At 44.5% G+C, this 14,455-nt stretch overlaps 2 protein-coding genes across 6 annotated transcripts; one reads left to right on the plus strand and one right to left on the minus strand.

Annotated features, from left to right (window-relative positions):
- Positions 1-1,451: 1,451 nt before the first annotated feature.
- On the minus strand, positions 1,452-7,857 carry supt7l (SPT7 like, STAGA complex subunit gamma). 5 transcript variants are annotated; one of them, XM_024260421.2, is made up of 7 exons: positions 7,549-7,857; positions 7,405-7,449; positions 6,016-6,490; positions 5,585-5,909; positions 5,291-5,356; positions 3,037-3,274; positions 1,452-1,881 (listed from the first exon to the last, which is right to left on the minus strand). In XM_024260421.2, the coding sequence occupies exons 3-7, from the start codon at positions 6,444-6,446 to the stop codon at positions 1,589-1,591; spliced, it is 1,353 nt and encodes a 450-aa protein (XP_024116189.1). In that variant the 5' UTR covers positions 6,447-6,490; positions 7,405-7,449; positions 7,549-7,857; the 3' UTR covers positions 1,452-1,588. The 5 variants fall into 5 exon arrangements, with proteins under 5 accessions (XP_024116189.1, XP_024116245.1, XP_024116325.1 ...); XM_024260477.2 differs by having other exon boundaries at positions 7,405-7,452; XM_024260557.2 differs by having other exon boundaries at positions 5,291-5,353; positions 7,405-7,857.
- On the plus strand, positions 7,856-14,121 carry LOC112137739 (solute carrier family 4 member 1 adaptor protein). The gene is made up of 14 exons (XM_024260239.2): positions 7,856-8,651; positions 9,699-9,900; positions 9,993-10,121; positions 10,195-10,255; positions 10,319-10,458; positions 10,528-10,688; positions 11,024-11,093; positions 11,164-11,353; positions 11,453-11,549; positions 11,617-11,782; positions 12,005-12,082; positions 12,739-12,815; positions 12,902-12,998; positions 13,444-14,121. The coding sequence occupies exons 1-14, from the start codon at positions 7,863-7,865 to the stop codon at positions 13,491-13,493; spliced, it is 2,307 nt and encodes a 768-aa protein (XP_024116007.1). The 5' UTR covers positions 7,856-7,862; the 3' UTR covers positions 13,494-14,121.
- The last annotated feature ends 334 nt before the right edge of the window (positions 14,122-14,455 follow it).

Below are 14,455 nucleotides of genomic sequence, written 5' to 3' on the forward strand. Positions count from 1 at the left end.
ACGTAGACCGTCTCTGCTGGGAGGACAACAGAGGGTGAGGTTAAAATATCAGAACTGCCTCCTATCTGTTCTGATCGGGACTCCTCCACATTTCAAGCGCAGTGTAAAAATGGAACATTCCTATTTCCTGTGTGCAGCCTCTCAGCACAGCTGGACAGATTTACTTTCATGTTATATAAATTGCTTTGAAAGTTGGCAGGTAATTAATCATTTGTCAGGCCTTTTCTTTGGCTCCCACTCAGAGACCCCTCATCAAAAAAAAACATCTTGACATTTTTGTAATTACACTTTTTTTTTGCAACTCAAAGCAACTGGAGAGCTGTTGACAAACTGAAAGGAGGGGGGGGGGGCTCGGCTTCAGTATAGATGGAAAAATGTTCATTTTTACTCCCACCGGTTACCACACTCACCCAGAAGTGTGCTTGTGTTTCTGAGGCTGTTGTTGAGGGGTTTATATGGAAAGTACGGTGGCCCTAAAGTCCAAATCACATCAACAGATCGCAAAAAAGAAATGTAAAGATCACAGCGGCAATCAAATATTACTAATCAGATTTTTTTTTTTTTAATGGCATTACATTTTAGAAAATGGAACAAAATTCCAGAAACAAAAACAAAAACAAAAGCCAAGAAACATTTTAGGACAAAAAGTAATTTTCAGAAAATAAAATGAAATGTTAAAAATAAAACTGAATGAGAAACCCGAACAGGAAGGTACTTTGGGATATCACTGGTTAGATGATGATATCCAGTATAGCTTCATGTCAAATAACTTTCATATAAAAGGATGGACAAACCTCATCAACCAATCAGAGATGTCCTTTGTGTTTAAATGTGTGAAGGCTTTACAGCTTCACACTTTCAACAGTTTTTGTAATCCTGGTATCAAATATCAGCTCGTTCAGGACATTACTGCTTGTACTTTTGATATTCATGAAATTCATATTTTTTAAAATCTGGATTGAGATTAACGCCGGAACTAATGTGAACCCCTCACCTCCAGATCAGTGGGTTCCATTGGAAAATTCATTTATGAAAATAACTGAAGTCTAAACTACATCCAGCACTAACCGGCTCTGCGTGTAAAGCATTCATTTGCCATTACAGGTGGACTGATGCTGCCTTGGTGGGGCTGGCGGCAGCGTAATTGCCTCTGGTGTTGCTTTGGCTCATTACTGAACCAGATGCTGGTTTGCCGGAGCCGCTCCAGCCTGGCAGGTGTGTGGACGGGTCCAACATTCATGAGACTGCAGAGCACCAAGACGATGGAAATCTATCATGGAAAACGTGTTACACTTTGCGATGTGAGCAGCTACAGGATTATTAGATTCCATGCTGCTGAATTATGAGATTTTGTTTTAATTGTTTATAAACTGTTTTGCTTTCCTGTTTAACTGATTGGTCTAACCTTAAAATGTTTTTTTAATAAATAAAAAGTGAAATAAAAACCATCAGTGCTTTAAATTATTTTATTTTTTTTACAAGTAAACACTATTAATAGAAAACCTATATTCCTTAAAAAAAAAACTGTATTCCTGCTGTCCGTTCAGTCCTGGATGCTCTGATTCTGTGTCACTCCGAGTTTCCACCATCACATCTTCTTCGCTCTTTTCTTGGGCCTCTGGTTGAAAACCGGCGAGGTTCCCATCAGCGAATCGGGAGAGTGCGACCCGTAGCTGGCGTCAGATGCCCCCCCCACTGGAGACGGTGCCATAGCTCCCCCCGACTCGCTCATGGTGGACATGGGCTCCCCCTCGTCAAACACGTCTCCGCCCAGGACGCCGTGGTGGTGAGGGTGATGGTGACCCGAGCCGTGCACTTCTTCATCCTGAGGCTCCATTTTCACGTGGGACCACAGGGGGGAGCCGCTGGCTGCGCCTGCACCTTCACAGAGAAACGAGGGGTATTCATTTAAAAGAAAACAAACAAAAAGGTAGAAAATCAGAGTCGATGCAACAGCATCTACCCAACCAGAAAGGCCGAGTTGCTCCATATGGTTTAAAAGTGGGCAGGAAATGTGTGCACCACTTGGTTTTGTCCACAGTTTTTTTGGTGGCTCCACCTGCATTTTCCCACATTGACTTAAGTGGGAACTCAGTGGGTTAGCTCGCTATGCTAGACAGCCGCCTGGTGGACGGCGTAGTGTGCTAGCGGGCTCCGTTGTATCGAGCTAGCGAGCTCTGCTGTATTGAGCATGTCCGCTGTAGCATGCTAGTGTGCTCCCCTGTAGCATGCTAGTGAGCTTTGGTGTAGCATGCTAGCAAGCTCCTCTGTAGCATGCTAACGAGGTCCACCGTAGCATGCTAGCGAGCTCCGCTGCAGAGAGCTCTGCTGTACCGAGTTAGCGAAATCTGCTGTATTATACTAACAAGCTCTTCTGTAGCGTGCTAGCGAGCTCAACTGTAGCATGCTAGTGAGGTCCTCCGTAGCATACCATCAAGCTCCTCAGTAGCATGTTGGCGAGCTCCACTGTAGCATGCCAGTAGAGTCCTCTGTAGAATGCTAGCGAGCTCAGTTGTAGCAAGCTAGCAAGCTCCACTGTAGTGAGCTAGCGAGTTCTGCTGTCGTGAGGTAGCAAGTTCTGTTGTAGCGAGCTAGCAAGCTCCGTTGTAGTGAGCTACCATTGAGTGCCTACTTAAGACAATGTGGGTAAACACAGGAGGGGCCACCACAGAGACTGTGGACAAACCTGAGAGGGACCACATTTTCATCTCACTTTTAAACCATATGAACCCAGTTGCTTGCTGGGTAACTACTGAATCTATTTAGCTTCAATGTAAGCATTTGTGGTTCAATTTCAGACACAGCACTTTTTTATTTTCTCAGAAATAGTGATTGAACAAAACAAAAATGACACTTTTTAAATATGAGATCAACCATCTCAAATTGGAGTTTAAATGTATTTATTTAAAGTGAAGAAAACATGCTACACATCTCATTAAGATTAGAAATCAAAGCCTCTTAAATGAGGTTTTAATTAGAGAAGAAGTTATTCAAGTCATTTAAGGGATTCATCCCGCCTGCCTTCATGCCGCTCACCTGACGTACGTGGAGAGTGGTCAGCATCCAGGCCTGAAGCCAGCCTGTCGGTGTGGGCTCCCAGAACTCCCATGGGCAAAGCCTGGTCCCCCGACGCCAGATCAGCCTCAGGCTCCTCGCTGACAGGAAAGGCGATGTCACTCATGGGCTCCTCCTTGATATTCAGAGGTTTCGAGTCCTCCAGAGCTTTTTCAGGATTCACCAGACGCTCGTATTCCTCTGACAGATCCTTGCTGACCTGGAAGAAGAAAAGCTGTTGGAACTTGTTTCTCTGCTGCACTGAATGTAAGATGGGAGCCTGGATCACAACCCAGTAATAATTATTGCTTTTAGAAAACGTCCTCATGCTCTGTTCAGTTCATACATTCATTATTGGCAGCTCATCAAGGGTTTCATGTACGTTTTTGGCCTCTATACACAAAACGTGAGGCCATTGAGCGTGAATTGCAGGTTAAAGGAGCCATAACATGAAAAATATACTTTTTGAGCTTTTAAGTGCATTTTACTGTTCCTTCCTCACTATAAAGAACTTTGATCCGTTCACGCATTTCTGAGTAATCCTCTAAAAACCTGCACTCTCAACAGCAGCCCCTCCCACACCCTCAAAAATGAGCAGGTCCTCACATGATGACATCACAAGGTGAGAACCGCCCCCTCAAGGAAGAGTGTGCTCCATCCCCAGGCTAACACAAACATTTTCTCCGCGAAGCTGACAGTGATCAGGTCATGCAAAAATAATGCAGACAGCGGCTGTCTATGATGTGATCCAGTTTGGAGATAGCAAAGAAACGCTCATTCGATTTAGTGTTCAAACTTTGCGAAGTAACTTCTGGTCAGGAATCTACACGACATGTTGGGATGGATCCTGAGTGTATCCGAGAATAGCGCTAGCAGATGGAGATATTGGGAGGACGACCAAGTCTTTAATCCCAGTCGAACTTTTACCCATCAGCGATTTGGATTTAGTAGTGATGTATGACAGTGATGAGCGTGACGACATCCGTATTTGTTTTTTCAAATAAAGATAAACCAAGACCTCTCCTGATATGATGGTAATCTATATCCGCTTTTGAAACGATGCTAGCAATGAACCAAATCAATCGTGCCCCAATCATGAGATTTGCACCACTTTGACATTTCACACCAAGCCCTTTCAGACAGTAGGTGGCAGATGGACATGAGCCAGTAAACAGAAGAAGTAGTCCCTTCCTGCTCGTCAAGCGTGAACACCACGGACTAAACGAATGTTCAAGAAAACAAATCAAATGCCCCGTGTGAATGTAACGTCACCATTCCAGATGGTCTTTTTGGTGTTTTTAACATGTTCTTGTGGCTTTTTTCACACATTAAGAAAATTAGGAATTAAATTGCATTTCTGAGTATTTCTTTATTCAAATTGTGAATTAGTAGCAGTCAGAAGAAAATGCAGCTTGAAAAAAGATTGTATTTGTGACTTAAAAAATACAATGGGCAGGCCACAAGCTCCCTGCTCCATCAATCCACTTGTAGACAAATAGATCCATGTACGTCTTTGTCTTCCTCATCTGAGACAGAATCTGGTTAAAAGCTGTATGCGGTAAAGCTACACCAGCAGTCCCGCACACAACTCTGAGACAAATTTGTAATGAACTCCTGACGCTCAGCAGAAACTATGTACTAGAAAACGACACAAGTTTTTGGTTTTGTACAAAATGACATAATGATAATTAAAAGACCACTGGGAACGCTTTTGCAATAGATGACTGGAGTGGGACTTTCAAGCTTTTTGTTACTTTTGAACACCTAAAACCTTCCACCAGGTAAAGGAACTTGTTACTGACCAAAAAGGGAACCTTCAAAGCTTTTTCAACAGAAAATCTTCAGGCCTTGGAGGTACTGGTTCTCTTTAGCTCTCTCAGCTGAGAAAACGATGAATGATTACTTTATTGAAGTGGAGTCTGGAACTAGTGTGTCATTGGGCAACCAGCCGCTAGCAGGGCAAAACTTCATGTTGACCCTCTGGATTGGAGGCACGAAGAACTCGATCTGGGTCCAGACTTTGGGGAGGGACTAGTGGGTGAGCACTTGCTAAATGGACCTTCATCCAAGGGCTGTGGTCAAACTCAGCCTGATTGGGCTACATAGACTTGCATTTCTGGGATTCAGGCAGCTGGTAGAGGTCTTAACATTCTCAATTTTACCTCCTAAAGTTGGCTCAGTCATCTAATAAAATGTAAGACAATGTAACCAGAGTTTTAGACAGTTTTAGACTTACTCCCCTTCTCCCCCTTTCGTCTGTACCCCTCGTCTCTAACAGCCCCCTCTCTTCTGTCCTCTTCTTCTTTTCCATCCGGTCCAACAAAAAAAAAGATACAAATATAATCAATATAAATAAAGTTCAGCCTACATTACAAGAGGGGTTTATACACATATACACCTTATGTGTCAGAAGATTCATAACCGCTATTGTAACGGTAAAATCTGTCCCACACAAGAACCCTTCAGCTCTGATCTGTCTTCTCAGCTGTTGGACAGGACAAGCTATAAAATAAGACAGTTTTAGACTTACCCGCATCATGTAGCTGTGATAGTCCTTGATCCTGACTTGCCAGAAGCGCTGTAGAGCCAACATGCTGCCGATGCCCATCTCGTGGAACACCTGCTCCACCACGTCTGGGAAGGGGCTGGCTCCCAGACGAGCCTCTCGATCCACCGCTGTCCTCAGCAAGAAGGTGAGGCGGAGATAATGCTCGTGAACCAGATCGGTCAGGGTCTCCAGCACGCTCTCGTGCGCGGACTCAAAGCCAGCATGAGCCAGAACTGTGGCGACTGACTGATAGAGGAGCTGCCGGCAGGAGGGCCAACTCAGCTCTGTGACAGGCTCACTTTCACCCCTTTTCACAAAACAGACAGAAGTGGAGGGGGGGGGGTAGTTAAGCTAAACATTTAAACTAATGTTGTTGTTAAAAGTTGCACATAAAATTGTAAAATCAAACTTACTTGTAAAAGTTGCTCTCAGGATCACTGTGGCGAAGCTGAAAGGGTTGACGGGGGGCTTTGCTATCTGCCGGCAGCAAATCATCTGGCATTGCCGGTGGGGTTGGAGGGCGGAGCGGCAGATTGGGGTCGGCCTCCTCGAGTCGGTTGCAGCCCTCGGATGGGGTGGAGCTCTGACCTTGAGCCTGGGCTGCCGTCAGAAGAGCACGGAGGCGGCGGACGTGCTGGCACAGCTGCACGGTGTGGATGGTGAGGCTGCAAGGCTCAGAGGGGATATCCAGCATGGTTGTGGGCCGCGGGCGCTGGGCAGAGGGCTGGTGTAGTGGGGGGTCCTGCATCTCCACGGAGCGAAACTCTCGCTGGAGCAACTCAAAGGAGCTGCGGCTGGGAGGCGCCCCAGCGGGACCAGGAATCTCACCCCAGTAATGCGTCATAAATACTGATGACGGGGGAAGGATGAAAGGATCGGGATCGAATTCTGCAACAAAAGAAGACGAGAAGAAAATGTTAAGATACGTTAAGACAAAGAAAACTTTTAGTCAAACCTCCAAGTCATCTTTCTATACAGAAAATTTGTGTTTAGATAAATTCAATTTTAATCAACTTGGCAACTAGATTGAGTTCCAATAAAAGAAAACATTTTAGTAAATTTTGGAAACAAGTATCCTTTTTAAAAATTTTAACTTCTTGCTAACTCATTTTAAACAGGCTTAAAATAAAACATCAAATAATAATCATTTACTTAAAAAAAAGTTATTTATAAACAACGTAAACGACAAAAGTGTGAATGTCAAGGGGGGAAAATATATGCAAACTATAGCCAGACTATATATGATGAGCAATAGTGTTTATATTTTTACTTTAAATTTGTTAAAACTGTCTTTTCTGTTTCCATTCGTTTGATGATTTAACTATATTGCATTATTTCTTGCAAAAATGGTTCAAAACTAGGTTTGGAGTTTGACCATTTCCTTTTATGACTGTGAAATTTCTCCAAAATAAACTAATTTGTGCCATGAAAGTAAAGTTTAGGTCCGTGTTGTCAGTAAAACAGCCCAAAACTGTTTCCCTCTTTCAAGATTTGATTGTTTTTTTCCCGTTTACAACAAATATAATCTCCAACATCAGTTCAAACTATCTTCGTATTTCTATAATTCAAAAACAAATGACAAATTGTCTCCTCTTGTGAACTAATAATTAACTGACCGTTTGTGCGGCAAATTTTTTTTTTTTTTGTTATTGTTGCAGCCTATAGATAGAAAAGTTTTAAAATAATAATATATGCCAAAGAATAACAAAAACTTTTCAACAGGTAAAATGTATGTTTCTAGTTTATATTAAGAAGTTAATAACATACATATTTATCGGCAATAATAATAGAAAAACACTCACGAGAATCTGGTGCTTCGCGATTCAACAAACGACGACGTCACAAAACTGCTTGCGAAAGGAAAATAAAACAACAAACTTTCTATTTAAGTACCCAGCAACTGCATTTAAATAATAAAATAATTGTGTTGTTTCCGAAGAAAATACCTTAAACAGTTAATAATTTGGGACAAACTCGAATTCTATCGGTTTCTTGCATTTGCAGGAAGTGGGCTAATCGTTGTTGTCCTTCGGAAGAAAAAGCTCGTGTAACAAACAAAGACAATTATTAGTTCCGCCTCAATTTTTTGTTAGGTTTAACACATTTGCGCTTAATTAATCTAAATAATTAATAATTTAGTATTTCAAATACAATTATTGATTTTACTTTTTGAAAAATAGTTGTTTAATCAAATATTTCAAAATGTCGATTTTAAAAGCTATGAAAATGGGGGATCTTTTCACTGTTGCACCAAATAAAGATGGCTGCCCCATCACCACCAGCTGCGACCCCGATGAACACGGACGAGGAAAATAACAGTACAGAGAAAGTCAACGAGAATTCATTCACAGAAAACAGAAGCAAAAGCGACCAGGAGAATTTGACGAATGCTGAGCAACAAACCGAGGAGACATTTAAGAGACCAGCGGCTTTAACGGTGCCTTCCATTACCAGCAAACGCGTTAGCGTCGTTGCTCCAGCCCAGCCTAAACCAGCAGAAACCAGAAGCGGGGACGATAAAGAAGCTCTTTCTGACACTGCGGGTGAAAATCAAACGTCTGGAGGATGTAACGAAAAGCTCATTAACGACCAGAATGAAAGCAGCAAACCCAAACCCGAATCCAAAGCGAAAGCGCGTCCTGTCAAAGGACCCCCCGCCGGAAAGTTCCCCCCTATCCCCTACACAGAGCCGCTATGGGGGGGCTGTCCTTCAGACTCTCAATATGCGCTCGAAATCCTTAAAAACGGCGCCATAGTGGACACGGTGCCGCTCAGCCACAGGAGCTTCTTCGTGGTGGGACGGCTGCCCGTGTGCGACGTTTCCCTGGAGCACCCGTCCATCTCCAGGTACCACGCCGTGATCCAGTACCGCGCACAGGCCGGGGAGGAGGGCTGCGTGGGCGAAGAGAGGGGCTTCTACATTCACGACCTGGGCAGCACGCACGGCACGGTGGTCAACAAGAACAAGATCCCCCCGAAGACCTACATCCGGCTGCGCGTGGGGCACGTGCTGAAGTTTGGAGGGAGCACGCGCCTGTTTGTTCTGCAGGTACATCAATGGAGAAGCCTTTCATCCGGGTTCTTCATATCTGACATTAGGGGCTGTGTTAGTAAAGCAGAAAGTCCAATTATAGAGTTATTACTACTGATGCTCAAAACTAACGCTAGCTTTCCCCAAGGGGGATGAGACGTAGATCTGCAGAAGATAATTTCTGCCCAATCAAAGTTGCTTATCAGTGTTTACAAAATCACTAAAAGCAAGCTAAAGTAAGTAATTTCAACGTGTCTTACGATCCAGAAAAACTAACTACTGTTGCATTGTTGTCTGACATAGCTCCCCTTCCTTTTGCTCATTACCGTGTCTGATCCCTGCAGGATAATAAAGATAAACAAGGATAAAAATAATCTGAAACCATCCGAAAAATTCCCATTAAAAGGATTTTTATTTTTACAATTACCCCTTAAAATACCCCGAAAAAACAACAAATACCTCATATTACAGCAGCTAAATTAGCCTTGGGTGCAATTAAAACACGCATAGCCATCATACAGTAATGTGCATTTTGGCTGTGCCTATTACTTGGGCCAACATGAATTTCCATCAGTTTTTGTGCTCAATCGTTCTTAAAATACCTTTTACTATTTGTTTCAAAATTGGGTTAAACAGCGTTCAGCTGTCAGCTCTGCCATTCTCATTCTGCCAGGTAACTATTCACATTTTCGGCTCTGTCGCCATTTTGTGGGACGTCACAGTGAAAAGGGTCTATTGGAAAAAAGGCCTCAACCAACCTCGCAGCCGAATCACTTATTATTACTATGTTTGTTATAATTATTTCTTGATCTCTTGTTATTCTGGCCTTGTGTTTCTTTATCTCCCCCTAGTGGCGGATTTGCACATTGCCGTCACTTCTTTAAAGAACCACAACAGGAATGGGCTAAAAAATAGCATTTTTTGTTTCAACAGCTTTATCTTTTCTGTTCATGACTGGGCCGGATTCAACCACAGCCAATGACTCTTCAGAGCTTCTGTCATTGTACAGCCTTAATGTTACGAGATGGTTAACGAGCCGACGAAACGTTTCTTGTTCCTTCAAAGGGTCCTGAATTCGACGAAGAGGAGGAGTCTGAGCTAACTGTGACAGAGCTGAGGGAGCGAGCTGCCAAACATAAAGCGGAGCTGGAGAAGAGGATGATGGGAGAGTTCTCTGATGGGGAGGAAGAGGAGGAGGAAGGCGGCCAAAGCAGCAAGGCTCAGAAGAAAGAGTCTAAGGAGGATCTGGGTTGTACCTGGGGGATGGGTGAGGACAGAGCTTTTTTATAAAGTTAATCTAACTTTCTGTTTTGTTGTGAGTCTGACATCTTTTTAAAATAAAATTCATCCTTGATTCAGATGAGGAAGCAGCTCCAGAGGAAGACGAGAACGAGGAAAACCCCTTTTCAACAGAATTCCATGAAGATCAGGAAGCGGCGTACCTCAAGGATCCGAAGAAGGCTTTACAGGGATTCTTTGACAGAGAAGGTTTGACTTTACAGACAGACCGCTGAGGGTTTTACTCTGAACCACCATCTCACCTGCTTCTTCTTTATCTTAGGAGAAGAGTTGGAGTTCGAGTATGAAGACAAAAGTCACGGCTCCTGGCTCTGCAGAATCAAGTAAGCTCTGGAAATCTTTCATTCGTTTGGGAACGCGCGGCGCTCACGCTCGGTCTCCTTCAGGCTTCCCGTGGACGACGCTTTGGGCCGCCAGCTGGTGGCGGAGGTGACTCACACGGGAAAGAAGAAAGAAGCGGCCGTGCAGTGCTGCTTGGAGGCCTGCCGCATGCTGGAGGCCAGAGGGCTGCTGCGGCAGGAAGCAGGTGAGCGCCGGAAACGGCGTCCAGGAGGACGGGCACACACTTTTCTGACAAGCGCCGTCTTTTTGACAGTGTCACGCAAACGCAAGAAGAAAAACTGGGAAGACGAGGACTACTACGACAGCGACGACGACACCTTCCTGGACCGGACCGGTACGGTGGAGAAGAAGAGGCAAGAACGCATGAGGAAGGCGGGAAAGGTCAACGAGCGGCCAGAGACCTACGAGTCCTTGGTAAACGCCTGCTGGGGTTTGGTTCAGTCCAAATCCAAAACACACCTTAGGTCGCGGGGTGTACAGGATAAACATTTATTGAACACTCTAAAACTAAAATTTTTAAAACTTTTTAACATAATTATGAATAAAAAAATCAACTTAAACCTTAAATAACTTTCAATATTTTACTCTCCATAAAAATATATTTTGTCAAAATTACACAAGTTAGAAATAAACTAAACGTTAAAAGAAAAAATACTCAAATTTATTTGCTTTAATGTATTTTTATATCAGGTTGTAGAGTCTGACGTGTCTCCATCGCTGTCTGACTCCTCCTGTTTGCCGTTCTGCAGATCGCCAAACTGTCAGAGGTGGAGAAGGAGCTGAGCGAGACTCAGAAACGGCTCAACGCGGGCAAAAAAGGTGAGGCGCCATCACCTGCTGACAGGACACACTGCATCTCAAAGGGCTGACCTCTGACCTCTGCCTGCAGATGCTTCCGCCTCGTCGGGGGAGGACTCCCTGGAGGCCTTCATGAGCGCAGTCAGAAGTGAGGCGTCTATGGACGCCGTGGAGCGCAGGAAGCTTCACCTGCACGCCGCCGACCTGCGCAAAGAGGCCCAGAACCTGCGGAGGCTGGTGGAGCTGACGCGGCCGGCTCAGATGCCTGCACTGCTGCCGAGGTTTAAAAACACCAAATACTTTGTTTGTTTGAAACATCAGCTTTGAAAAATGGTTTCTAATGAACACACAAAGTGAAGCTCTGCTGATCTCTGCGACAGTGGCAGCCTGGATCCAGAGAAGCCGAAGAAGGCCTTACCGCTGTTTGGAGCCATGAAGGGAGGACGGAAGCTCAGACTGAAGACGGGGACCATTGGGGTCGGTGTCGGCACGGCTGCTGCTTCACGTCAGCTGCTGTTTGCTCACGCTCTCCTCTGCCGCGCAGACGCTACCTCCTAAGAGGGCCATCCTGCCCGCCGAGCTCTTCGACATGAAGGCGCTTCCGCCCGGTGAAGAGGAAGAGGAGGAGGAAGAGGAGGAGGAGGACAAAAATGATCTTAAGACTGTTGATGCTGCTTCTGAGGAGCCCAGAGGCCCAATGAAGGTCTCAGGTAAAACGAACATGTCGATTCAGAGCAGGGTTTTAAGATTTCTGTTCATCTTTTTACCACTAGATGGCAGTAGAGATTTCAATCAAGCCTCAAACAGCTTTTTGTAAACAGCCATGAACATTTTTCATAGAGAAGTTTGTTGGAAATGTCGTTTGGAGCACAGGAGAATCCTTTTGTTTATTAGACGTGATGTGAAGTCTGTTTTGTGCTGCATGTCTGTAGATCAAACCCAGAGGAGCGAAGCAGCAGTGCAGCAGAGTGTGGAGTCCAGCAGTGAGGATGCAGCCCCTCCTGACCCAGGTAGGGCGTTTTTCTATGCTTTTTATCTAAAAGATCATTGTAAACCCACCGGATCTCCTTTACACATTTAGGTGTTTTCAGAATTCCACCCCCTGATCTCATGAATCAGGAAGGATTAGTCATCAGTGAAAATTATTTTCAGGTTTGCGGGCTTCATGCAGAGCACAGATCTGCTCTGCATCAGTTTGAGTCAAATCCAGCACTGATCAGCTTTTTTATTCATTGTAAAAGTGTTTCCAGTGGTCTTTTATTTATTAATTTAGCCAAAAAATTAAAAACCAGTGTCACTCTATGGACATAATTTCTGCAGAGCTGCAGGAGTTTATTAAAAGTTGTGGGTGGGACTGTTTTGTGAGTGTGTTTTTGGTCACAAATACACTCTTTTTCAAGCAAAATGTTTCTGTCTGCTCCTGATTCACGACGATTTGAATGAAGAAATACTCAGAAATGCAGTTTAAGCTTTATTTTCTTTATATATATCCTCTAAAAAATCCACAAGAGCGTGTAAAAAACACAATTTTCATTGGAGTGGGTCTTTGAGGGAGAGTATGGAAAAAAACCTAAAACTTGACCTCAGGTTAACCTGAAATGTCCCAAAGTGCTTTGAAATGTTAGTTTTTAGTGAGTAATACAATAGTGTACTTCTGTGTTCCCAGAATCCAGAGTGAAGGGAGAACCTGAACCAGCAGCAGGACCCAGTCCCAAAAAGAAGAGAGTGATGGGCCCCAGCAGGGTCAGACAGAACACACAAACACCCAGCATGCACTTTGCTTTTAGAAAGTTCCAGATCATTTTTTTTGTTTGTGTTTTGCGGCGCAGCCTCCAGCATCACGTCCAAAAGACGACTCTGGAGTGCAGCTTTCAGGCTCGTATCCAGAAGATGACCCTGATTATTCAGTGTGGATACCGCCTGCAGGTAAACTGCTGACTCACTCGCTGCGTTTGCATTACACCTACAGTGCATCCGGAAAGTATTCACAGCGCCTCACTTCTTCCACATTTTAGTATGTAACAGCCTTATTTCAAGGATTCAATCGGCTTTCTTCCTGAAAAATTCTTAAAAACAAAACAAAACTATAATAGTTAATTTCTCCTTCATGATCAGTTTTTAAACACCTCCCTGAATTTAAAGGGACATCATCCACCGATCACTATCAAATCCGAGTACCTGATTGGTCCCTGTTTTGATATTTGGGCTCCACGTTCAATGGTGGTCCAGAAAGGGTCGTGGAGACTAGAAGCAGAAGCCCAAACGCACGTTCACATAGACTTTCGTCTATCGTCCTTGTTCTCTGATAGAGATATTAATGTGGATAGATTTTTGCACATGCTCAGTTCACACCTTCTCACGTGTCCCGTAGGTCAAACGGGCGACGGCCGCACTCACCTCAACGACAAGTACGGCTACTGAGGCGGAGCCCCCCCACTCCACCGACAGACCCCACCCCCACCCGCCGACACAAAGCCTCCTCAGCCCTGATGGTTAACCCCTTCATCCACCTCAGGGATCAAGCTCTGTCTCAAACTTCAGCCCACATCTGGGTGATGCACAGTAAAGGTTTACTTTCAAATCCTGCATCACCTGAGCAGAAAGGGAGGGGGCATCCCAGGAGCTTTCCTGTTCTTTTGCTGTCAGCGCGACCTGCCGTCCATCTCCATCCCCGCTCGGTTTGGCCCAGCAGTCCTGTTTTTTCCTCCAAAGGAGAGTGTGTGTGTGGTGGGGAGGGAGAAGAGGGAGCAGCTTTTCTGGCCATCTGGACACTTGGATGGATTACTGGATGAAACGTAAGCTGATAATGACTCAAGCTAAGTGGGGGGTGTGTGTGTGTCTGTATCTACACACACCAGCAGCACAACCTTTTCAAAGTTATCATTTTAACAAGATTGTCTTAACGAGAGAGGAAGAGTGTGTGGAGCAGGACTGGTGGTGTTCTCCTGCTCTGCTGCCACGTTTCCCACGCTCTGCCTCCCCACGTCACCAATGGAAACTGGGTCTGTGTATAATACGTGTAAAATAAAGGTGTTTGTACAGAACTGAAGATTTGTTCAGACTGACTTTTCACTCCTAAACGTATTTAGTCACACACAAAAACTTTGTTCTTGATCCGATCCGGTCCAAACGGGCCTGTAAGACACTTTTCTTTAACCACCCTGAGGTACCATAACTTGTATATGAGAACTGGACCGAGTGAGTGTGACGTCACCCAAAGAAAATGGTTTACTTCTAGCTGCAACCAATGAAATCAATTCTGTCGTCATTTTTTTGCCATATGGACACCGTCATTTTGAAACCACACCGTGTTGGTGAGCAGTGATTGAACCAGTCCAAGTCTACGTTTCTATGGCACCCACTCTCACCAATCAGGAGCGAGC

Source organism: Oryzias melastigma, linkage group LG22 (assembly GCF_002922805.2).
Source record: "Oryzias melastigma strain HK-1 linkage group LG22, ASM292280v2, whole genome shotgun sequence".
Lineage (NCBI taxonomy): Eukaryota > Metazoa > Chordata > Actinopteri > Beloniformes > Adrianichthyidae > Oryzias > Oryzias melastigma.